The 26,107-nt window shown below is 46.2% G+C and overlaps 1 protein-coding gene and 1 pseudogene across 1 annotated transcript in view; both read left to right on the forward strand.

Annotated features, from left to right (window-relative positions):
* The window catches only part of CARD14 (caspase recruitment domain family member 14), a 55,096-nt gene that overhangs the window by 6,560 nt on the left and 22,429 nt on the right, over window positions 1–26,107 (forward strand). Inside the window, exons 2-13 of the mRNA XM_015422475.1 lie at window positions 404–638; window positions 6,336–6,473; window positions 7,177–7,502; window positions 10,819–10,989; window positions 11,967–12,086; window positions 13,675–13,800; window positions 19,792–19,935; window positions 20,271–20,285; window positions 20,990–21,088; window positions 22,124–22,129; window positions 23,182–23,309; window positions 25,352–25,446. Coding sequence (XP_015277961.1) covers window positions 413–638; window positions 6,336–6,473; window positions 7,177–7,502; window positions 10,819–10,989; window positions 11,967–12,086; window positions 13,675–13,800; window positions 19,792–19,935; window positions 20,271–20,285; window positions 20,990–21,088; window positions 22,124–22,129; window positions 23,182–23,309; window positions 25,352–25,446 — 1,594 coding nt within the window. The 5' untranslated portion in view covers window positions 404–412. The remainder of the gene's footprint in view (window positions 1–403; window positions 639–6,335; window positions 6,474–7,176; window positions 7,503–10,818; window positions 10,990–11,966; window positions 12,087–13,674; window positions 13,801–19,791; window positions 19,936–20,270; window positions 20,286–20,989; window positions 21,089–22,123; window positions 22,130–23,181; window positions 23,310–25,351; window positions 25,447–26,107) is intronic.
* Window positions 8,988–9,364, forward strand: LOC107119851 (annotated as a pseudogene).

Raw genomic sequence — 26,107 nt, forward strand, 5'->3', positions numbered from 1 at the left:
GTGGAATATAACATGGATTATATAGGTCTATTCATAAGAACATAAGAGAAGCCAATGTTTGATCAGGCCAATGGCCCCTTCAGTACAACACTCTGTCATACAGTGGCCAAAAATACCAGGTGCCATCAGGCGGTCCACCAGTGGTGCCAGGACACCAGAAGCTCTCTCACTATTCATAATGGTAGGGATTAATTTGTAGCGTTGGTTTGGGTTAATACCTGCTTTAAGATGGAGCTAAATGACTTTGAAGGATCTTTCCAGTCCTATGATTCTGTACAATGCCACTCTCTCTGGGTTAGGATTTGGCCTCTGCCACGCTGTAACTTGAAGGTCTATAAAGCTTCATAAAGTACATCTTAATTTACTGTCCTCCAACAAACTACCTGTCTTCTTCCTCCCACAGGTTTCCATTATGGCAGGGGGAGGAACTGAGGACCCCAGCTTGGTTGATACAGAGCTCCGTGACATGGATGAGGACCATTTGTGGGAGATGGTGGAAGGCCATCGCTACAGAATTGTGCGTGGTATTTGTCCAAGCCGGCTGACCCCTTATTTGCGACAGGCCAAGGTGCTGGGCCAACTGGACGAGGAAGAGGTGTTGCATAGCCCGCAGTTCACAAACAGTGCCATGAGAGCTGGTAAGTGGCCTGGTTGCAGCACTATTTTTTGGGATGCAAGAAGACACACTTTCCCACTTCCATGATGGATGGAATGTGCCTTACTATCCCTAGAGTTACAAACATCCAGGTGGGGAGGTCTGGGTTCCTCTGGAATTACAAGTGATCTGCAGCCTGCAGAGATTAATTCCCTTGAAGAAAATGGCAGTTTCAGATGATGGACTCTGGCGTTACATTCCCACTGAGTGCCCACACCCCCTCTCTAGGTATTGCCCCCAAACCTCCAGGAATGGACCAGCCTGGAGTTGGCAACCTACCCCTCTGCCTCTAGCAGAAATGGGGGAGGGAGGTAGTACAGCCCAATCCAGTTGTATTTGCACTGTAAGCCCATCTGCACCCCAAGTTTCCTGAGAGCTCCTCTACAAGTAGGTAGGAAGGACAAGATTAGGGACAAGACTAGCCTTCCTTTGCCAGGATAGGCACTTCTTCACTGTTGAATATGAAGGATAGAGTACCCTCTACCTAGTACAAAAATTGCAGCTGCTCTTATCTGCAACAGTGCTATCCTGGAAGGGAAAGCTAGTCACTGACACAAACATCTGGATAGTTACATTCATTGGTGGAATATATGGACACCATATAGGAAGATATGTTTTGGAGCCAAATAAAGGAGTGCAGAAAGATGAATTAATTAGTATATATGTCTGCTGATGTTTCAGATGGAGGTCACACATAACCTTGCCTTTCTGGACAGGCTGCATACTCCTGCAAAGACAAGGATGCATGGCGAAGGCTGGGCCTTGGACAGCCAAGATAATCCATGTCTGTCTTTTGTTGTGCATATTGTGCACTGCACTCTCTCATGGATCGCTGCCTTGACATGCCGAGGGGGCTTGTGTGGTTCAATGAGGCTGTGGGCTATGCCGTGGAGGGCCACCCAGGATGGACAGGCCACAATGGAGAACTCAGACAAAACACAATCCACTGGAGAAGGAAATGGCAACCCACTCTTTGCCAAGAAAACCCCATGGACAGTAACAAAAGGCTAAAAGATATGATGCCGGAAGATGAGCCCCTCATGTCGGAAGGTGTCCAATATGCTATTGGGGAAGAGCAGAGGGCAAGTACAAGTAACCCCAGAAAGAATGAAGTGGCTGGGCCAAAGCCGGAAGGACTCTGAACTCTGGATCTGTCTGATGGTGAAAGGGAAGTCCAATGCTGCAAAGAGCATTACTGCATAGGAACCTGAAATGTAAGATCTATGAATCAAGATAAGTTGGATGTGATAAAAAATGAGATGGCAAGGCTGAACATCGACATCTTGGGAATCAGTGAACTAAAGTGGATGGGAATGGGAGAATTTAACTCAGAAGACCGTTATAGCTACTACTATGTCCAAGAATCCCATAGAAAAAATGGTGTGGCCTTTATAGTCAACAAGCGAGTGAGAAAGGCAGTAATGGGATACAATCTCAAAAACGACAGAATGATCTCGGTCCGAATCCAAGGCAAACCGTTCAACAGCACAGTAATCCAAGTCTATGCCCCAACCACTGACACAGAAGAGGCTGAAGTGGACCGATTCTATGAAGACCTACAACACCTCCTAGAACTAACATCAAAAAAGACCACCTCACATGTCTCCTGAGAAACCTGTATAAGGGTCAAGAAGCGACAGTTAGAACTGGATATGGAACAACTGATTGGTTTAGCATAGGAAAAGGAGTATGACGAGGATGTATATTGTCACCCTGCTTATTTAATTTATATGCAGAGTACATCATGTGAAATGCTGGCCTGGATGAATCACATGCCGGAATTAAGATTGCCGGGAAAAACATCAACAACCTCAGATATGCAGATGATACCACTCTAATGGCAGAACGTGAAGAGGACCTAAAGAGCCTCTTGTTAAAAGTGAAAGAGAAAAACGCAAAAGTTGACTTGAAACTCAACATAAAAAAACTAAGATCATGGCATCCAGCCGCATCACTTCTTGGCAAATAGAAGGGGAAGTCATAGAAGCAGTGACAGAATTCACATTCCTGGGTTCCAAGAGCACTTCAAATGGTGACTGCAGCCATGAAATTAAAAAACGCCTGCTCCTTGGGAGGAAAGCGATGGCAAACCTAGACAGCATAATAGAAAGTAGAGACATCACCCTGCCAACAAAAGTCTGTATGGTCCAAGCACTGGTATTCCCAGTAGTAATGTATGGCTGTGAGAGTTGGGCCATAAAGAAGGCTGAGCGCTGAAGAATAGATGTCCCTTGTACTGCAAGAAGATCAAATCACTCAATCCTATGGCTAGAAAGATATTGTCTCGAATATTTTTGGGTCTTTTCTTCGAAGGTATCCAGAATACTTCCTGAAGGCTGTATGGGTTAGTATAAATCCAGGGTTTTGTGTACCCTTTGCTCAACATTTTGGTTATTTGTGCAAGTATCGTTGCTTGGTGGTAAGAGCGTAATGTGGAAAGTCCAGACCACCCAAACTGGTTGATCTGTGCAGTAAATTACAGTTTATTCTTGATTTCTTTCCACTCCAGAGAAATCGTGTCATCGTGTTTTGCCATTCATTTAAATCTTTTACCGCTATATGAATCGGAATAGCTCGAAAAATAAATAGAAATTTAGGTATGGCGAAGCTCTTTATCAGATGAAGTCTGTCTGAAAGAGACGGCTGAAGCGAGTCCCAGTAATCAAGGTGGGTTTTCAAGTTATGGATCAAAGGGAAAAAAACTGCTTCCCATAGACCTTTTGCAGCTGGCAACTTACACATATCAAGACTGGTTCCTGACGGGGAAGACCCCTAAAGCATTGGAAAAATGAACAAACGCAGGTCTGGGTCGACTATGTGACTTAGTGCACAAAGAGAAAATTTGAGAAAAAACATACTTCAATCAAATAATTGTACAGACATCACCTTGGTATCAGTACCTACAACTGAAGAATCTGATAGAAAGTCTAGCAGCAACAGGTGTTTTTCAGAGAGAGTTAAAAGATATGGAAAAAAATCATACTGAACTATCCCAACTCACCAAAAGGTACCCTTTCAAAAATCTATAAAGTAATTTTAAAGGTAGATAGCACCAACAACCGATTAAAACATCAAATCAGATGGGAGGAGGATCTAAACACTCACTTGCAGGACTCTCAGTGGAACACCATATGGGCCTCACCGGCAAACTGCTCCTCAATTTACAATATCCGTCTCCAATTTTTTAAGTTGATATCGAGATGGTATCTAACCCCTCTCCAACTACACAAAATGAATTCATCTAACAGATCGCTGTGTTGGAAAGGATTTGGTCTAACAGGTACTTACTTACATTGCTGGTGGGAATGCCCAGTGATTCTTCAATTCTGGGTGAATGTTGTTAAACAAATTAACGCAATTACAAAGCAACCGATCCAGTGCACACCAGAAGTAGCTTTGCTTAACTTATGGGGTAACACAATCACAGGGGCCACCAAAGAACTAACAGCAATTCTACTGGCAACATCCAGATTGACAATTGCGGCAGTTTGGAAATCGCCTGTTCCACCCATAAAATCAGACTGGCAAGAGAAGATTTGGGGCTAATTTATAATGGCCACAATCACAGACTCCATTCGTAGAACACATAATCCTTCTACGCCAACCTATTCTAAATTTGTACATATATGGGCTCCGGCACTTGAATACCTGACATTACATAATCTACTCCCACAGAAACAAACATATCACAGATGGCTACACCTCTAAGGCACGTTAGACAATAGGTGAGCTAGGTGGAATAGACAAGTTTACTTGAACATTCAATAAAACAGGCTGAATAAACACTAAAAAGCCTAACCAATTCACACAGAGAGTAAAATAATTATATTTACAGGCTAGGAAGGTGGGAATTTTTGATTTAACAACAATATAATATAATGTCTTTTACTGTACTGTTCAATTTGGGGTTTTTTTAATGTCGGTTGTAACATGCTGTATTGTAAGTAATTGATTAATAAAGATTTATTTTTTAAAAAATCACTCAATCCTAAAAGAAATCAACCCTGACTTTTCCCTGGAAGGCCAGATACTGAAGCTCAAATACTATGGCCACCAAATGAGAAGGGAGCACTCACTGGAGAAGACCCTGATGCTGGAGAAGACTGAAGGTAAAAGAAGAAGGGGACAGCAAAGGATGAGATAGTGTTATTGATGCAACGAACATGCAATTAAGCAAACTCTGGAGGACAACAGAAGACAGGAGGGCCTGGCATGATGTGGTCCATGGGGTCACGAAGAGTCGGACTCGACTGTGTGACTGAACAACGAAAATTGTGCACTGCAGCCTGCTGTAACAGCTTCTCTGAGAAAGAAAATGGGCATTGTTGGTCTGCCCAATGCGGTTATTACCTGAAGAAGGAAACATGACCCCAGCAATGATTTTCTGTTTGAGCAGCCTGTGTTAGCCAAATTGCCTTGTTTTATTATTTATTTATGTCATTTATACCCCACCCTCCCTGCCAAAGCAGGCTCAGGGTTGCTAATAATAAACTTGGTGGAATTATGGAATTAAAGGGCAATTGGCATATACAGCAGGGACATAACCTTGTATACCAGAGTCAGAATTTCCAGAGCCTGTGAATAGACAAGGAGACCAGGTTGCTGTAATAATTGGTTTTTTACTTAAAAATTATCAAGCATACAGTTGTAATTAGCGCGCGCACACACAATCAATACAGAACTAAGAAAATTAGGGTTGAAAAGACAGTGACTTTCTCATGAGCAGGAGTATTGTTGGTGGGTGATACGTTACCTGTCTGATGAGTAGACCTTGTAACGAAAAATGAAGACAAAAGGGGAAAACGGAATGGGTCGTGTACTGGACAGCAACACATGTGGAATGGTCCCAAACTGAGCAGGGATGGAGGGGATTGAGAGAGAGAGAGAGAGAGAGAGAGAGAGAGAGAGAGAGAGAGAGCGCTGAGGCAATAGCCAGGTGGTCACAGGTTCCCAGGAAATGTAGACAAAAAGAATAGTACTCTAGGATGGATACGACAAAAGAAATGACGGACAATTTAGGGTTGATGGTCGGCAGGGAGTGACACCTCTTGGGGCAGATGTGAGACAAGGGGAAGGGGGAGGAGGGTGCAGTTGCTTTAATGACTCAGTGCTTGTCCTAAGTGTCCACAGGATGGGTGGCAGGAAAGCTTAGTTGCTTCCTTTGTTTCTAGGCTACAGTTTTTGTTTGAGGATGAATTGTGGGGGAGAAAGGAATGTGCTGTGTGATGGAGAAGCGATTCCTCGATTCCTTCATGGTTACTTTGCAGGAACATCTGTCTTCTTCCAGAAATCTGGCTCCTGTCTTGTCCACTGCTGGTTCTGTGTTCATGGGGACCTGGGCTTCTGGTCTGCATCATGGTGCTTGTGCAGATACAGAGTGCTGCATGGGCAGAAGTCTTCTTGGGTCCAGATCTGGCTTGGTCTGCTCCTCTCGCACAGGCTGCCCTGGCCACAGTGTACAGTCCATAGTCCAATCTGGGGTACTCCGCTTCGGGACCATAGCTCTGTCCATTGCCCTGGCATCTATTTTACAGGTCAGCAAGGCAGGGATATTAAACGAACCCCTTCAATAGTGCCATCAGGAACGGCTTCTTGGCAACATCTGTATGTTTGGGATCTTGTCCAGTGGGCTTCCCACCACCTCCATGTCACATAGCCTCTCTTCCCAATCTACTTGCAGGTCACATGATGGATCTCTTGAAATCCCGTGGAAAAAATGGAGCTCTTGCCTTTTTGGAGAGCTTGAAACTCCATAACCCTGATATCTATACACTCATCACTGGTTTGGAGCCTTCCATAGACCACAACAATTTCAGTGGTGAGTTTCCTTGTGTCTCACTTCTATATACCCCATAGACAGAACTGGCTGTTACAGTAACAGAGCTGTGTAGGGAGCCATAGCTGACTGACAAAGGCAAGGTTGACCCAAGACATTATTCTGGCATCGTTGTTATCACCACCCCCATCTAGGGTTGCCAGACCCCCCCCATGGAAGCGGGGGGGGGCTGCTGCCAGGCTCTGCCCTCCAGCCACCAATCAGCTGGCTGGCAGGGGGACTTACCTGAAGAAAGAGAAAGGCCCATCACACCAGTGATGTCCAGGCAATGCTCTGGTATTTGGGCAAAGACTTTATGGTAGAAGCTGGTTTTACCATAGTTATCCCCCAAATAACCACAGAGTTATCTCCTGAATAAAATAAATAGTACCAATACGAGAGCATCGATTGGATGTTGCTGATATGATGACATGATTTCCTGTGCAACACTGGCACCCAGGCCTGGGCCCTTCTTTTTTCTCTAGGTAAGTCCCGTCCCCCCCGCCCCCCCCCCCCCACCCCGCAGGAGGGGGGGCCCACCCCCATCCCCACAGCTTCTCTCTCACATGTGACAGTAAAAATATAACGTCGTGTTCCGTGCCTCACTGATGCCCAAATTCTGTTGCTTGAATGGACTACCTCATGGTGCCTAATAGTTGGGCCAGCCTTGTAGAAAGGCCTAAACATTCTCTCCCCACCCTCCTAGGACTGATTGAGAGTTCCCAGCTCACTGAATGCTTGGGCAAGGCTGTGAGCAGCCTCCAGGAGGAGCTGAGCCAAGAGAAGCGACAAAAGCTGTCTCTGCTACAACACTGCCGTCAGCTGAAGGAGAAATCTGCTCGACTGGAAGCCCAGACTGAAAGCCTGAGGGGCATTGAGGCTGAGTGTAACCGCATGAAGAGGGAGCTCAGTGCTCACTTCCACGAGGCCCTCAAGCTGAAGGATGAGCTGTACGGCCTGTCCTTACGCTACAGCAGTGCTCTGCAGGAGAAGGACCTGGCTATCACCCGCTGCCAGAGCCTGCAGGAAGAGGTGTGGTGCTGAGCTGGGTTTGTGGGCACATGTTAGCTGCCTTTGGTGATTAATGTAGGTGGCATGTTTTGTTGGAATCCCCACAGTCTTTTGTTAATAGTAGTGATTAATGCCAATGGAATGCTTTTGCCAGTCACCCACAGCTCTCTTTTCCTGTCCCATTTCACAAAACCGGGTGCAGTAGAATGTAGGACTTGTTTTGCCACCTGGACTGCTTGGTAACCTGTTTCCAACAAGGACAGCAATTTGAGCTGCAGGTTCTGAAGAACAATGCAATCCATCCGTTCAGCAGACAATTGAAGGAAGATAATCTTGCCCCAATCCTGGTCCTAATAGATACTAATTGTCTTAATGTAATTGTCCGGGGGGGGGGGGCTGTCCCCTGGGAGGCTTTAACCCTCCGTTATGTCACCCCCTTGTGGAGAGGAGTTGCTGGGACCTCAAACTGCTGGAGAGGGACCTTGGCCAGCCGGCTGTTGGTGCTCCTTCGGGGTTTAAACGCCATACGCCTGGCTCTCTCGCTCTCTCTCCCTTTCTCTCTCTCTCTCTCTCTCTCACACACACATCCAACCGGTGCAGTTTATGCCGGAAGAAAGCCCCCGTCTGAACGCACCCACACTCACACACACACAGAGGTCTCAACTCTCCGGCTCTCCTCCTCCTCGACCCCAGCATTCACTCCCCCTTTATAAAGTGCATCCCACTTGCCTTTCCACCCACATCCCTTGTGATTGGTTCCTTCCCGAGTCCCTCTTGTCTGCCCCGCTTCCCATTGGGCTGGCTCAGCGGGCCTTGTAAGCCCTTGCCCCTGCCTTCTCTTGGCCCTGCCCCAGGTGGGGTCAGCGTGCTCTGTTTGCCTGGTGCTGCGGCTGCCCTATCACCCTCCTCCCCAGCCGCCTGCCTCCCGACTGCTGCTCCGAGCCTCCCGTGGCTCAGGCCTGTAGCTACAGTGGGGCATCTCAGGGCTAGGCCCCCTGACTTACTGGCAAGGCCCCATGACTTCCCATCCAGCCCAGGGCCCCCGAGCGGCAGCAGGTGCATTAAGGAGCCGGGTATTCCTTTAATTTAATTTGATCCAGTGCCCCTTAAGAAATTTAAATGCCCCTGACTTTAAAAATCCTGGCTACGGGCCTGCTGTGGGTCCCTCTTGGCTGCTGCCGTGCTCTTCCCTGGGTCTGGGCTGTGTGCACGCCCTCTGTCCGTGGTCGCTCCTGTTGATGCAGCCCTTCCTCAGCTTCCTAATGGGGCTCGCCCCATGGGGCCCCGGCATGCCCACCACCACTTCCTGCCTGTTGTGGCTCCGACCCAGAAGCTCTGGAGCCCGCAGCCTTGGCGGTTGTCAGCTCCTCCGGCCTTCAAGTCTCACCCAGGCAGGCTCCCTTCTCCGCCACAACTTGTGCCTCACTCCTTTGCTTGCTGCCACGCCCCTGACAGTAATATAAAAAGCAGAATTTACTTATTTCTAATAATGCAAATAATTAAGGAATGCATCAAAATAGTGAGGCCCCACAGAGGCGGGGGCTGTGGTGCCAGCTTGGGATCCCTAAGGTGTGGAAGTCTCTGTCTCCCCGTTGCAACATAGCTGAGGTGGAAGAAACCCTGAAGCAAATTCAGAGTCAGAAGGGAATCATTATAGTCAGTTCCAAAGGTATTCCCATTAAAAGCACCATGGACAACTCCACTACTGTGTGCAGTAAACAGACTTGATGCACAGCTCAATCATGAAGGCCAGGGGCACTGTGCAAGACATTGACCCCCAGAATGATCTCACCTTCTTGTGGATTTGTTCCAAGAAAAATGAGATAATGGGTGCACCAGATAAGGACTATTTCTTGATCGTTGTTCAGAACCCAACTGAGTGAAAGCTTCCTAAAAAGATCAAAAACTCCTTTTACCCCAAATGCATCTTTTTATTTAATATCCAAAATAGCCATTAGTATTTTACTGCTTGTGCCCCCTTAATAATGAATAAGAGATCCCCTTTTTATTGTAAGCATATTAAAATGACTGCAATGTCATTCCATGGAGAAGTCTGATGAGAGAATCAGGGTGATTGAAATGTCAAAAATAGGTAGGTTTGTTAAGAATGTAACCAAATTAACATTGCTATTGTCTGTATATTTGTAATCCCTAAATATGTTTTTCTTTTTTGTCCCATTTTTATTTTGTCATTTACTTAAATACAAAGGAGCTTTCTCTTCTGAACTGAATTAAAAACATAATCAAAATTTTAAAAAACAATAGAGGTCCTTCAACATCTGCTTGCTGGAAAGTGGTACGGTTTGGAACTCTCCTGGAATGCCCGGATCTTTCCATGTTTCTCCTAGCACTTTTGAACTATCCTTTGGGTAGGATGAATCACGGCAACAGGCCCAAGTCCTGGGCTCTGCCCTTTGGGAGGCCTCATGTTTCTCTGAAGAAGCAATCGCTGGGAGGAAGGATCTGTGTGAGGTCCCCCTCTCAGGTGACTGGTGGTAGCTTGGGGTTGAAAACACACAAGAAGATGTGCTTTCATCTCTGAGCCACCTCCAGTCTTCTGGGTGGTAGAGTCTGTGTAGCGGTTTGGTGAGGCTGGGAGAAGGTGGTAGGAGCTTGTCCTGGACCTCCACCCCTGGAACAGCCCCAATTGTCTCTTAGAGACTGGATAAGACTATGGTGCTGGAGAAGACTCTTGAGAGTCCCTTGGACTGCAAGAAGATCAAATCAGTCAATCCTAAAAGTAATCAACCCTGACTGTTCCCTGGAAGGCCAGAGAATAAAACTGAAGCTCAAATACTTTGGCCACCAAATGAGAAGGAAGCACTCACTGGAGAAGACCCTGATGCTGGGAAAGATTGAAGGTCAAAGAAGACGGGGACGGCAAAGGATGAGATGGTTAGACAGTGTCATAGATGCAACGAACATGAAGTTGAGCCAACTTCAGAGGACAGCGGAAGACAGGAAGGCCTGGCGTGATCTGGTCCATGGGGTCACAACGAGTCAGACTCAACTGTGCGACTGAACAACAACAACAACAAGACCTTTGGTCAATCATTGATTTCCTTATTGCCAGCTTTGTTTCTTTCAGCCTGGATTGTGATTGTTTTACATTTGTTGTATTTAACTGGTGCTTTTGAAGAACATTCATATATTTGGAGTGTGGTAGCTCACACTTTGTGCACAAAGGATGGTTGCATTTAGTGCTCATAGATGTGTTGCCTTCTTAGATACCAGAACCAGAGACTCTCACATGCTATGTTCCACAGTGAACACCACAATGTGAACAAATGTATCACAGTACTAAAGAACTGTCTCTGCCTTCTGTGTCCCATGACAGCTCTATCTGATGAAGCAGGAATTGCAGCAAGCCCGGGTATCATCCTGCTGTGAGAGAGAGCGATCCCAGAGGGCGAATGGAGATGTGCAGCCACAGGCAGACGAGCTGCTGATGCTGAAAGAAGAGAATGAGCGTCTCAAGTCACTCGTGGATCTGGAGACTTTCAGTGTGGTAAAAGAGACCTGTAAACTAGGTCCAGGAATACATTTGTGGGACATAGACTTACACTACAGACTTAATATGGTTTCACAGTCATTGCTCTCCTCAGGGGACCCTGAGAAATGTACTTCTGTGGGCTATGGATCTTTGACATAAAATTCTCTACCTGTGCAAACTGCCTCTGCCTTAGCAAACTACAAGTCCCAGCATTCTTTGGGGGCAGCCATAGACGTTAAACTGGCATAAAATTAATGTCAGGTTGTAGCGTAGCTATGGTCTACTTGCCCAAGGATTGGGGTGTTTTGTCAGAAGTGAATTGGCCATTTACACTGGGAAAAGTCCTGGGGGGTGATGGCCTGGAGGGCCACCTCTGCCCCAAGTGAGGCAGGACTCACGTTATGCAGGGCAACCATGAGTGAACTGGGTGGCCTACTCTTCATCCCCCGCTCCTTTGGGAGCGCAGAGTGGGAACCTTTTCCAGCACTGTTTTTGCCTCCCAATCCACCTCTGCTTCTTACAGTCTTAAATCATAGACATTTCCACTATTATAATTTTTAAATGTACATTGAATACTTGTGGTGGTTTACACACATTTAATGGACACATGAAGCTTCCTTATACTGAGTCAAGACTACTGGTCTATTAAGGTCAGTATTGTCTACTCAGACTGGTAGCTGCTTTGCAAGGTCTGAGTTCAAGGTCTTTCCTATTACCCACTACCTGATCCTTCAAGCTGGAGATGCTGGTAATTGAACCAGTGCCAATAAGCCACATCCCTTTCCCAAACTGTGCACAATTCAGGGTGGTTTTGCACAGGTCAGCGACTCCACAGTGTTCCTTATGTTTACAGTTTGGCTGCAGTGACTGTAGCTCTGGGAAGTAAATTTCCATGTATCGAATCTCTGCAGAAGGGTGTTGCTTCTGTCTGTCACTCTTAAGGAAGGAGGGGAAGAAGCTGTTTCTCTAATAACCCTGTTTAATTTGGCCAGGTACAGAAGGACATTCTAGAGCAGACCCTTGATGAGGCTCTGGAAGGCAGGCAGGAACTGCTGAACCGAATCCACTCACTGAGGGAGCAGGCAGCACTTGCTGAGAATCAGCGCAAGCAGGTGAGTGCTGTGCTGTCCATGGTGGCTTTGGCAGAGCTGATTTCCTCACGAAACTCACTGGGTGACCTTGGGCCAGTCACTTTCAGCCTAACTTACCTCACAGGTTGTTGAGAGGATAAATGGAGGAGGAGAAAGAACCATGCATGCCACGTTGAGCTCCTTAGAGATAGAGAAGGATAAAAAATGTATTGTGTAAGTTATGTCTTAAGAACTGGGATAATGAACAATGGATCCTTTGTCGTTCTTTGTTCAGCATCAGCAAATAGTTGTAGCACGCTGATTAAGAGGCTGACCGATGAACCAGTCCCCGAACCACATCTCAGCCATCATAGCATGGCCTCACACAAAAGCTCAGTGGCACCTTGAAGACTAATAACATTTATTTCAATATGAGCTTCCATGAGCCAGAGCTCACATCATTAGATATGTGGAAATCAAACTGGGAATCCTGCTTAAGGTGGTTGTGTAGAGTTAAGGCAGAGTGAATTCCACCATGAATCTTTCAAGTGTAATTTCTGAGTGGGAAGAAGAGGAAGAGTTGGATTTATAGCCCGCCCTTCACTACTTGAAGGAGTCTCCCAGCACTTACAATCTCCTTCCCTTCCTTTCCCCACAACTAACACCCTGTGAGGTAAGTGGGGCTGAGAGAGCTCTGAGAGAACTGTGACTGACCCAAGGTCACCTGGCTGGCTGCATGTGGAGGAGTGGGGAATCAAACCCGGTTCTCCAGATTAGAGTCTGCCACTCTTAATAACTACACTAAACTGGGAGAAAGGAGGTATAAAAGTTAGGAGTGAATCCCATCATAAACCTTCAAGGCAGGAGCGCTCTGTGAGTCTGAATAAGCAGTTTACAAATAACGGATGATGCAAGGTCAGAGGTAGGGATGCCAGCCTCCAGGTGAAACCTGGGGATTCCCAGAAATACAGCTCATATCCAGACTACAGTTCCCCTGGAAAAATGGATGCTTTGGAGGGTAGACTCTATGCCATTGTACCCTACTGAGGTTCCTATCTGCCCCAGGCTCCATCCCCAAATCTCAAGGAGTTTCCCAACCTGGATCTGGCAACCCTACCCCCCCCCCATACCCTGCTGTGGCCGGGGGGACCTGTCAACCCTAGTCACAGGTTCAGACAGATAAGCAAGGTGATACATAGGTGAAAAGTTACAGATACAGGTGCAAGGTTTTAGTCCTGACCCGTATAGTCCAGGATGGCCTGATCTTGTTAGATCCTGGAAGCTAAGCAGGGTCGACCCTGGCTAGTATTTGGATGAAAGACCTCTAAGGAATACCAGGGTCGTGACGCGGAGGCAGCAAATGGCAAACCACCTCTGAACTTCTGGAAAACCCCACAGAGTCACTATAAGTCAGCTGTGACTTGATGGCACACACACCCACGACACATTAAGAACAGCCAAACACACACATACATGCAATACATTAAGAACAGCCAATCAAAATTTCTATAAAGTGACTCTTTCTATAAAGTGGGCCACTGGTAAATCATTTGTGCTCTGCACTTTGGGAACTATAGTAGAAAGTGTTTTGTACTGTTGCCTTGCTCCCTTCATGTGTCTCTCTACTCAGTGCTGGGAAGAAAGACAACACACTCTGATCGAGTGCCAGAGGATGAAGGTGGACTGTGAGATCTACAAGGAGAAAATCATTGCCCTCCAGCAACAATTGGATGACCTGCAGAGAGAGAGAGATCAGGTATTAGAGGTCTGACTGTCAAGGATTCAGCACTTAGGTCAATGGAAAGTTACCCCTAAAGTCCAAAACGGTAACATTTGATTTCAAAAGAGGGAACTTTACAAAAACGAGGTCAATAGTGGAAAGGAAGCTGAAAAGGAAACACAAGAGAGTCAAATCTCTAGAGGATGCTTGGAAGGTATTTAAAGCCACACTAATTGAAGCCCAAATAGAATGCATTCCACAGGTGAGGAAAGACACCGCCAACTCTAAAAGAAGGCCTGCGTGGTTAACGACGCAAGTCAGGGAAGCTATAAAAAGTAAAGGGACTTCTTTTAAAAAGTGGAAGGTCTGCCCCAATGAATTGAACAAGAGGGACTGCACGCTCTGGCAAAAGAAATGTTAAGTCAATAATTAGGCATGCAAAAAGAGATTTTGAGGAGCGGGTTGCTAAAAGCAACAAGACAGACAATAAACATTTTAAAAATATAACTGGAGTAGGAAACCAGGCAGAGAAACAGTGGGGCCTTTGGATGACAAAGGAATAAAGGGATTACTAAAGGAAAGTATGGGGCACACAGGGGTCATTTTGCAGAAAAAGAGGTGCAGGAGCTCATTAGCATAACTTATTAGTATTTGCATATGCCACACCCCCTGACATCACCAGAAGTGTGTCAGAAAGCAACGCCCACCGCTCAGGCTCCACTGGACTCTTTTGGATTGATAGCTATTGGGGGGGGGGAACGTGCAGATCTGTCCTCGCAGAGGAGGGAGAGCTTGTACCTGAATAAAACGTGGTCTTAAAGGTGCCACTGGACTGTTTCAGATTGCTAGCTATGGGGGGGGAACGCACAGATCTGCCCTCACAGAGGAGGGAGAGCTTGTGCCTGAAGGCGGGCAGGGGGGCTCTGCAACTTACCTGGCTGCTTCTTGCTCCTCGTAGCCTGTGATACCAGAAATCCTCCTAGTGAGAATTATTCCTGTGGCCCAACTCTGCCTTATATACGACAGTGGGCTCGTGAGTTCGTTTTACCCGTGTATCCATAGGGCGGAATCAGAATGGACTCTCCTATTTCCCAAGAAGCGAGACAACACACTGATGTTTAAATGTTGTCTTTACTAAATATTGTTGATCTCAAGCACACAAAACAGATGCTCTCACACATACACTCAAGTTCCTTTTAGTTCACAGTAGATACAGAAAACAAGCAGTAATAAAAATAATAACTTCAGACTAACAATTAGGGTACACACAGAAGGGTAGCGTTGATACTTATCTGAATTCCAGGCGAGAAGTAGCTGTGCTTAGCCTTATAAAACCTAGCTTTGGGGGTTGGCATAAGGCCAATCTACACCTACAATCCGTCCCCTTCTCTATACCTATAGGTTGAAGGGTTGTGAGTGGGGCGATATTCAAATTCTACCCTACACTTCAATGGGAGCCATGTGGCAAGGTGTCAAAGTTACATTGCCATAGTAACCTTTGACTTGCAGATGCTGGCCTGGTCCAAGAAGGCAATAACTGGATGTTGTCTTTTGTGATGCCAAACCAGATACGAGGGGTTACATGTTATGCAGAAGATCTGTAATGGTGGGAGAGTTGTAGTTCCCAAGACTTCATGAGGCTGAGCTTAATGGCGAATGTCTTCTTTGTCCCAAAGCAGGCTGGGAAGGTGTGAGTATGCGTGTGTCCATTAGCATACTCATAGCAGGCCCTGCACATTGCAGCTTCCAGGTGCAAGCATGGAGGCGAAGCAAGCAAACCCAAGGCACACAGCGTTTCCCAATCCCACATACACAAATGCAGAGACATTTACATACATGCAGGCATCAGCATAGCACAAATAATACATTCAAAGCACACTTGGCAACACCTGACTGAGGGCTGCTGGGTGCAGGGGGCGGGGCTTGTTGCATGTGCCCACCTCCTGAGCTCCTTACTGCTGGAGCTCCGCTCCTCTGCGCTTCCACAGGAAATGACCCCTGGGGGCACATATCCATGCCACCGCCCCTATTTTCAGGAAGGAAGTCTGAAGAACTGAGCCAAATTGAGGTGACCAGAGATGAAGTTCTAGACTTACTGGGGAAATTGAAAACGGATAAGTCTCCAGGTTGTGATTGCATACTCCCGAGAGTTCTTAAGGAACTCAAATGTGAGATAGTTGATCTAGGCCCTTGCTGCACTGACAGATTGCTTCAGAGAATCTGAGGAGTCAAGCCTTAAGGGTTGACTTTGCAGTTGCACATATTCCCTCTGCACTGTTTCCCCCCACCCCCCTCTGGTTTATTTATTTGTGTATTCTGTATGCATTCTACATCTACAAGCAAAACCCACATTTTTTGAGCTAACTGGCTGCTTTGTCTAAGATGAAGAGAAAGGCAAACATCTTTCTTTTTTTCTCTTTTTTAATTAAATTTTTCAAATACTAACAACAAATAACAATTTAAAATTTAACAATCAAAACTACACAGCACATTAGCATTCTTTGTTTTTAAAAAACATAAAATATCCAATTAGATTAACATGACATTATCTCTTCATATTTATGAGGCAATATAAACTGTAAATTTTGGTTCACAGTAACATATTCAAAAAATACAAACCACATCTATAAAGTTGTTAGATTTAATCATTCCTTGAGCCACCTTTAATAGGCAAACATCTTTCAAAACTTTTAACTGCAGACCCAACTCCTCCCTCCCTCCCTCCTTCCCTCCCTCTGTGATTCTGCAAAAAGAAAGGTAAGGGAGGGGGAAATCCAGGCCCACACATGCAAGACTGACGAATCTGGGAGCAGGGAATCACCTAGTCCTTTATATTTACTTATTCCTTCTTATGCTCTCTCTGGCTTTTTAAAACTTTGCCTGTTTTGTCTTTGGAGAAGGAGGGAAAGAAAACAGAACAGAGAGGGAGCGTCAGCCTAAAGAGAGAGAGGCGGAAATGGGGAAGGGCAGCGGGCAGCACTTAAATACCCACAGAAACAATTCTACTTTAGACAGGATTAGCGATTCAAAAGCAGATGAGAACAAGGAATTGCAGCAAAAGGAATTTTGGTAACTGTGGGGCAACACTGTGCTGGAAGCAGTCTGAATGCAGATTCCTGTAAAACAAATGCAGAAACAAGAAAAAGCCCCAACACAAACTAGAAGAGAAACCGTGAGGGAATGCAGAATGGAAGAATAGGATGTGCTCAGAAACCAAGGCAAAATACAGGTACAGAAATGGTCCTAGTAACACATATATGTAACCTATCACTAAATTCAGCCACTGTGCCAGCAAACTAGAGAGTAGCAAATGTTACACCAATTTTTAAAAAGGGGTCCTGAGGAAAACCAGAGGAGAACCAGGAAATTACAGGCCAGTCAGCCTAAGGTCTGTCCCAGGCAAATTAGTAGAAACTGTAATCAAAGATAGAATTGTTAGGCACATAGAGGGACAATGCTTGCTGAGGGAAAATCAGCATGGCTTCTGCAAAGGGAAGTCCTGCCTCAACAACCTTTGGGAGTTCTTTGAGAAAGTGAACAAGTATGTAGACAGCGGTGACCTGGTAGACATTATATACCTGGACTCCCAAAAGGCTTTTGATACGGTACCTCACCAAAGACTCGTGAGTAAATTTAGCAGTCATGGGATTAGAGGACAGGTTCTCTAATGGATTAAAAGATGATTAAATTACAGGAAGCAAAGAGTGGGAATCAATGGGCAGTTCTCACAGTGGAGGGAAGTAAGCAGTGGGGTCCCACAAGGATCAATATTAGGGCTGGTACTCTTTAATTTATTCATAAATGATCTAAAATTAGGGGTTAATGTAGTGCCCAAGTTTGCAGATGGTTTTCAGGATGGTGAAAACCAAGGCTGACTGTGAAGAGCTCCAAGAGGACCTCCACAAACTGGGTGAGTGGGTGACAATGTGGCAAATGAAGTTCAGTGTTGGCAAGGGTAAGGGGATGCACATTGGGACAAAAAATCCCAACTTCGAGTATAGGCTAATAGGGTCTGAACTTGCTAAGACTGAGAGGGAAAAAGATCTTGGAGTGATAGTGGACGGCTCAATGAAAGTGTTAACCTGGTGTGCTACAGTGGGGAAAAAGGCAAACTCTATGTTAGGGATTCTTAGGAAAGGGACTGAGAATAAAATGGCCAATATTGTGATACTACCCCTGTATAGATCAATGGCACGGCCTCATTTGGAATACTGTGTACAGTTCTGATAACCATATCTTTAAAAGGACATTTGGAAAAGTACAGAGGAGAGCAACCAAGATGATTAGGGGGTTGGAGCACCTTCCTTATGAGGAAAGGCTGAAGATTCTGGGACTCTTTAGTTTAGAAAAGAGAGGCCTAAAGGGGGACATGATAGAAGTTTATAAAATTATGCCAGGGGTGGAGAGAGTTGACAAAGAGAACTTTCTCTCCCTCTCCCCAAATACTAGAACCCAAGGGCATCCAGTGAAGCTGATGGGCACTAGGTTCAGGATGGACAAAAGGAAATACTACTTTAATCAGAGAGTGATTAAAATGTGGGATTCGCTGCCAGAGGATGTAGTGATGGCCACAGGAATAAACAGCTTTAAAAGGGGATTAGATAGCTTCATAGAGGATTTGTCTATCAGTGGCCAGTAGCCGTGGTGACTGAAAGGAACCTCCACATTCAGAGGCACTAATCCTCTGAATCCCAGAGCCAGGAGGCAACCTCAGGGGAAGGCCTTGGCCTCTATGCCCTGTTGTTGGCCGTCCAGAGGAATTGGTTGGCCACTGTGTGAGACAGGATGCTGGACTAGATGGACCATTGGTCTGATCCACAGCAGGGCTCTTCTTACGTTCTTAAGGAGAGAGGTCCTTTAAGCACAGCAGATGGGGAAACTGCCAGAACAAGGGAGGAAGCTGCCTGCCAAATTAGCAGGGTCACTAGATTTCTGCAGTCGCAGAATCTGCAGTTGTTACAGAAATCCTTCATCAGGATTTCAGTTTCTGCAGTTGTTACAGAAATCCTTCATCAGGATTTCAGTTTCTGGGGCTCAGAAACTGTTGCTAACAATGAGATTATGAGAGGTGTCTGTAATGTATTCAATAGCTGCCATTGAATGCATGATGTATGTGAAACATCTAATTGACTTGTTATGTTGAGCTTCGTCCTGGGCTAGGATCCAAATCCATCCAATCGCATTGCTAGCCCAGGAAGCACCTAGCCAATCACTTTACAGCAAGCTCCCTGAGCGGGAACGTCCGTGATTGGTCCTTATATGAACAACCGTATTGGTTGGTATTTGTACAGTGGGTGTGGCTACATTAGCCGGGAGAGTTTAGAAGCAGGACAACTGCAATGTAAAAGCTGAACAGTTCTGTTCTGGCTATCAGATGTTGATCCATGTTGGAGTTGTGTTCGAGTTGAAGAATAAAGTTGTGTTCTTGCTGAATCACTCTCCGACTTCTTTGTTCAGCGAGCGACTTAACAGTGTCTACAATCTAATGTTAAAAATATCTGCAGAATGCTGCTGAGAGCTGCCGTGGGCCCCCAGACAAAGCCTTCCTCTATCCACTCCATTAAGAAGAGTATGTTCCTAGAAATGTTTGATGCTTCCCAGGCAGTTGTTTTGTTTTGATTTGGTCTAAAAAGGGGCCATGGCTGAGTGGTAGAGCTTCTGCCTTGCATACAGAATGTCCCAGGTTCAATTCCTGGCATTTCCCCTTAAAAGAATCAGGTAATGGTAGATGATAAGAAAGATCCCTACATAACATGAAACCCTGGAGACACAATACTCTTGATAGATCAATAGTGTGACTCTGTATAAAGCAGCTTCACGTGTTAATCTTTCCTAATTTGCAGTACACAGGTTTTGGATGATGCTATAGTAGTCCAGTATCCTGTTATCCTGAGAAAGGATTTCCTAGCTTGGTGTTTGCTTTATGTGTGCATTTTATACTGCAATTTTTATTTTTATTCATTTTTCTGTTGGTTTACTTTCTATCTGTCATCTTGTTTAGAATATGTCTCTGTCCTTTTCCCCCAGGCTTACAGCGCAAGGGATGCTGCCCAGGCAGAAATTTCCCACAGTCTGTCTGAGAAAGACTCACTCCGTCGCAGAGTCTTTGAGCTCACTGAAGAGATCTGGGAATTCAGGAAGCAGGTGGGCCTGAGTGGCCCAGCACTGACGGTGAGGTGTGGGGAGGAGAGGGGGGGGGTGTCTCAAAGAGATGGCAATGCAGAGCCAGAGATAAACTTGTTCTCTTGTGACGTGAAACAATAAGGTGCCTCATAGTACTGGACTCATAGAAAAGTCCGTACCTTTTCTGGCAGATCTTTCCAGTGTTCCTGAGTACTGACAGTATCATGCTTGGATTTTGTCTTGGCCTGTCTGTGTCCTTGTCTGGTTTTCCTCATCCAAGGCTTTTGTTCTGTACTACTTTTAATAGCCAAGGGAACCTTTTCCCCCTGAATTTATAAGGTAGGATATGGGTCTTTGTACTCCCCCAAAGCTATTATTTTAAGCGTCAGAGAGCAAGAGCTGTAGTTGAGTGCATCCCTTGTGTTTCTGTCTGAGCCAGCATTCTAAATATGCAAAGCCCAGCATAAGACCCATGCAACAGGTAGCCTCCTCCAATTCCTGCTGTCTAGCATCAGGAGTAATTGAGTCACCTAACCACACTCAGGGCAGAGAAGCACCAAAATTACCTGCTCTCAGTGGAGGCCAACTGGAAGAAGACAAGGCCACAGCAACAGATCATGCAGAGATATATGCAAAGTAGCTTCCCTGTGAGTGGGCTTCCAAGAGCCACCTATAATTTAGTTTACCCCACCCCATACAATTTGGAAATGATGGCTACAGGAGAAGAGTAGAGTTTCCAGCCTTCAGGTAGAAGCTAATACAGTTGATCTCCAAATGACCAAGTTCAGTTTCCCTTGAGAAAAATAGCTGCTTTGGAGGGTGGACTCTGTGCTATTATACCCTGCTGAGGCCCCTCCCCTCCCCAAACCTGACCACCCCAGGCTCCACCCCCAAAATCTCCAGGTATTTCCCAACCCAGAGTAAGCAACCCTAGAGAGGAGAGACTATCTTTATTGCCCAGAGCTATGGAGTTGTTCCCGTTTAGTCCCCCCCCCATCACTGACCTCGTGCTGCTTGGTGTCTTGTGAGAAAAGGCTGTCTTCTGGGTGCACTCTGTGTTTTTCCTTAACAGGTCCAGGGCAATGCGCCTTCCTGCTCAGAGTCCAGGGAGCTTTGTCCAAAGAGGAAGCAGCGGCTAGTGCGCATGCATGCAGTCTGCCTCCTGGATGGCAGCCAAGACAGCCTCTTGAGCATGTCTGAGGTGTGTAGCCCCTTCCCTCCTCTTAACCCTTTAGACTTTCCCCCCAAGTGCATGGCAATGTAGGGCATTGCAGGATGCTGTCTTCATGGCATATGACCCAGTGAGAGCCCTCTCCTGCAATGCTTCGCTGTCTGGCATGCTGAACCTGGGGATGAGGGGTTCCGAGGTGCCCTTAGGGAAATTATTAACAAGTCCCTCTCTGAGGGACTGTTCCCAGGATCACTCAAGGAAGTGATGGGCTGCCCTCTCTTTAAAAAAACATCCCTGGATCTGGCCAAATTGGCAAACGATCGGCCAGTTTCCAATTTGCCCTATTTGGGCAAATTAATTGAGAGGGCGGTGGCGATACAGTTGCAGGGCTTTATGGATGACATTTCCATGTTAGATCCCTTCCAGTCCGGCTTTCACCCAGGACATGGGATGGAGACAGCACTGGTCGCCCTCACAGACGACCTCCAGAGGCATCTGGATCAGAGTGGGACAGCAGTGCTGTTATTGTTGGACCTGTCGGTAGTGTTCGACATGGTTGACCATCAGCTACTGATCCGCTGCCTCGCCGACACTGGGATTCAGAGGCTTGCTTTGCAATGGCTTGTCTCCTTTCTCCAAGGTTGGGGACAAAGTGTAGCTCTCGGGGATCAGCTGTCCCAAAGGCACCCGCTGTTCTGCGGAGTGCCCCAAGGGGTGGTGTTCTCCCCGATGTTGTTCAACATCTATATGTGTCCCCTTGCCCAGATTGCCTGGAGGCATGGGCTAGGGTGTCACCAATATGTGGACGACACCGAGCTATATCTGATGTTGGGTGGCCAGTCCAACTCTACCCCAGAAGATCTGGACCGGACACTACAAGCTGTGGTGGCTTGGCTTAGAATGAGCTGATTGAAATTGAATCTAACGAAGATGGAGGTCCTGTGCCTGAGTCGCAGTGGACCGGGCATAGGGATCCCACTACTGGCCTTTGATGGGGCACCGTTGGTGCCAGTGCGGAGGGTCAGGAGTTTGGGAGTGCTCCTGGATGCCTCCTTAATGACGGAGGCACAGGTAGCAGCCACTGCCAAAGCAGCCTTTTACCATCTTCGGCTGATTAGGCAGCTGGTTCCCTTCCACGAACGTAATGATCTGGCAATAGTGATCCATGCAATGGTCACCTTGAGATTGGACTTCTGTAATGCTCTCTACATGAGGCTGCCCTTGTTGCAAATCTGGAAGCTGCAGCTGGTGCAAAATGTGGCAGCCAGGCTGCTGATGGGTCTCCCTATGCAGGAGCACATCCAGTCTGTGCTGAAGGCATCGCACTGGCTGCCTATAGCATACTGGGTTCCCTCCAAGGTGCTGTTTTTGACTTTTAAAGCCCTATATGGTCTGGGGCCTGCCTTTCTCTGGATGTTCCCCAGAAAGCACTGAGGTCTGGGGTCTCAAAACCATTTGACCCTTCCTGGACCAAAAGATGCCAGACTGGTCTCTACCAGGACCAGGGCCTTCTCAGTAGAAACTCCATACTGGTGGAATGAGCTCCTGGAAGACACTAGGGCCCTGTGGGACCTTTTAGAGTTCTGCAGGGCCTGCAAAATGAAGCTTTTCCACCAGGCTTTCCATTAAGAGCTGCTACCAATACCAATAACAACTGAACTGGGGCAAGGCCCTCTACGTTAGCAGCAACAGCCTGTGATGCCAACAGCTACAGCCTCTGGCCATATTTCGTTGTTACCATCATATCATGGCCTACAGGGATTATGAGGCAATGCTACTGCCACCAGCACGTTATTTGCACTTATTTGTCATGTGTTACTTGTTATATCATGTATATAGTTTTATGATTCTGCATTGTGTTAATGCATTGGTGTTTTAATCCATTTTAATTTTTACTGTAAGCTAGTTTTATGATTCTGCATTGTGTTAATGCATTGGTGTTTTAATCCATTTTAATTTTTACTGTAAGCTGCCCTGAGCCTGCCTCGGCAGGGAGGGCAGGATACAAATTGAACTAAACAAACAAACAAATAAATAAATGAAGATTCCTAGCTGTGAATGAAGAAATCTGGCCATGATCTTGCTGGAGTGTTCTTATGGCTTGCCTCTTCCCTTGTTTGCAGCATTGGTCAGATTTAAGCAGCCGGTCAAGTCAAGAGCTAGCTGAGAGCTTCCGGTCCTGCAGCCCAGTCCCACCTTGCAAGCATTCCCTCCAGAGGAGAGCCATGCAAGAGAGTTCCTTTTCCAGAAGGTGAGTATGCCAGAGCATCTCAGAGCTTGTGCACCTATGCGTTGCTTGTTCCCACCTAGGCCCAAGTGCATGCAAAATGTGTCTACTGCATCCGAAGGATTCAGCCACTTTCTATATAAATGAATTATTCACAGCAGCTGTATCTACATATATTGACTTTGATTCGCTAACTTATTCCAGATTTTTTGCAAAATTTGAATAGGAGGTTGGGATATGGAAGTATGTGTATTTATTTGGTGCATTCATTCATTCCTTTATTTGAAAAGTCCATACAGTACATTGACTTTTATAAAGTATAAGAACGATAAGGTTAAGCATTCACAACAAGAGGCCCAGTTTATAAAAAGATGAAAGGAAAAAGAGATATACAAATGTTTAAAAAGTAGTTTCAGGTGGGCAGCAACGCTGGTCTGCAGCAGAAGAGCAGGATTCAAATCCAGTAGCAACGGAAGGACTGGGAAGATTCCCAGGGTAGAAGCTTTCAAGGGTCAGAGCTGGCAAAGGGAGCTTTAACTCTCTAAAGGGAATACCCTGGAAATCTTTTTTGGTTGTTTAATTTTAAAAAGTAACATAGATTAAAATCTATAAAGACTCCAAGATAGTCATTGGGTTTACTTCCTGGATATTCCAAGGCAGAGGCGTTGGTATTAGCTAAGATTTTTAAAGCTAATTTAGCTGCAGTAAGAGTAATAGTTTTAATTCCCAGTCAGGAGTTTAAATATATAGTAATTGTCCAAACAGCAGGGAAATATTGCCAGAAAGAGGGATATCAAAGAAGCCTTTAAATCATCATAGAGTCTACATGAAAGGAGAAATGTAGAGGGGTTTGGGGCACCTGAGACCCACATGGGCACATCCTTTGTGTGGGTTAATTAGTGCACTTGTGTCCCATCCCTCCTTCAAGGAACTCAGGACAGTGCACATGGTTCTCTCCTTCTCCGGTTTGTCCTGTAAATTATGTTAGGCTCAGAGAGTTACTGGCCTGCAAGAGTATACAGATAACCTTCCCCTTTACCACTGGGAATTCCATAAAGATCCTTTCTGAATTCCTTGTAAACTGCAATTATAATGTTTTTTGTATATTTTCTTTTCAGCCATTAGGGCCAGAGTCTTGCCTGCTGCATGTCTGCCTATATGCCACCAGATTCTGTCCAAGAGCATCTATTATGAATACTTCTAACTGCACTGAATATAAATGAATCTGTTCCAGCTTCAGCCGAGGAACCGGTGGAACGGGGGGGGGGGGGGGGCGCGCGGAGGGTTCTCTGTTCCTTTTAATGATTCACATCGTGATTTTTAAATTTTTGCATAACATCATCATTTTTATCGTGACAGCCCTGGCAAATCACTGTTGCCTCAATTACACAAGGGTGTTTAAACAGTGTGTGGGGTGGGTTAGGTTTCCCAGGAGCCTTGTCTTACTCTTTGTCCAGTGGATCATACATCCCTCTGGAGCCTCCTGTTCAATGGGACAGACCTATCCTAGCACTAGATCCTTGCTTTATTCCACAGCTCCTTGGCTCCAGTTCTTGCCAGAGTTAAAAAGCTAGCCGTGTGTGTGTGCGTGTGCGCGCTAAGGGCTTTTTCTGAAATAGGAGATGTGAATTTAGTGTTGACCTTAGATATTTTCACACCTGATGCAAAAAACTGAACTGGATTTCAGTTTCTGAATAACACATGATAGAGAATGGAGGAAGGGAAATGATGCCCCCAGGAAATCTGCTGTCTGAGGTAGCTGCTCTAATTCATGGTAAGGGTGGATTTGAAAGCAAGAAACTGCAAGTAGATAAATAAGTACTGCTTGGTGGGAAGGCAACAGCATTCCATGCGCCTCGGCGTTTAGTCATGCCAGCCACATGACCACGGAGGAGTCTTAGGACAACGCTGGTTCTTCGGCTTGAAAACGGAGATGAGCACCGCCCCCTAGAGTCGGATTTGACTAGCTTTCGAGCAAGGGAAACTAACTTTAAGGGTAGATTTGGGTAGATTTTCTCTCAATTTATGCCCTTCTGTCCCCCCCCCCCCATTTATGTTTCTTGCAGCAGTTCACAGGAGTTTCTGGAGGAGGATTTTGCTCTTCTGTCTGAGGAGAAAGTGGAGGATCCCACTTCTGAATATGAAATGGTGGGGAAAGATGGTAAGCTTTCCCCCCCTACTGTCCACAAACCTTTGTTCCTGTGTGATGCAGTGAAAAAGGAGGGGATACTTTTTTCTAACAGAGAAATTGTATTGACATATTTTATCTTGCCTGATGGCATGTCTCAGGACAGACTTCCGACACTTTGACCCCAAATGGTGGATCTGTTTCCAAAAGGGCCCAGAGTATAAGTAAGACTTTCATTTGAAAAACCCATTAATGTGACATCTACAAATAATCTATCTATATATCTAATAGTCAAGTTGCCCCCTCCGTGCGGATATCTAAATCCGCACATTGGGGGCACCTGGGGGGCAGGGAGATTTTCCTGCACACTTGGAGTAGTCTCCAGGGGTGCAGAAAAATCTAAAAAGTTGAAAAAAGTATATGGGGGATATTTAAGTCCCCCCAAAAGGAACTTGGGGGTGGCTGGCAGCTGGAAGCCGCTCAGTCTTCGCCATGGGGGGGGGGATTGATGGGCCCGGTGGCTGAAAGCCGCTCAAGCCTTGCCACAGGAGCCAAGGGGGAAGAGATCGGCGGCGGAGCTGGGGGGGAGGAGATCGGCGGGCCCAGCAGCTGAAAGCCGCTCAGGCCTTGCCACCAGAGCCGGGGGAGGGAGGAGATCAGCAGCGGAGCTGGGGGGGGGGGGATCGATGGGCCC

The sequence above is a fragment of the Gekko japonicus genome, unplaced genomic scaffold (assembly GCF_001447785.1).
Source record: "Gekko japonicus isolate JY-2015 unplaced genomic scaffold, Gekko_japonicus_V1.1 scaffold1222, whole genome shotgun sequence".
NCBI lineage: Eukaryota > Metazoa > Chordata > Lepidosauria > Squamata > Gekkonidae > Gekko > Gekko japonicus.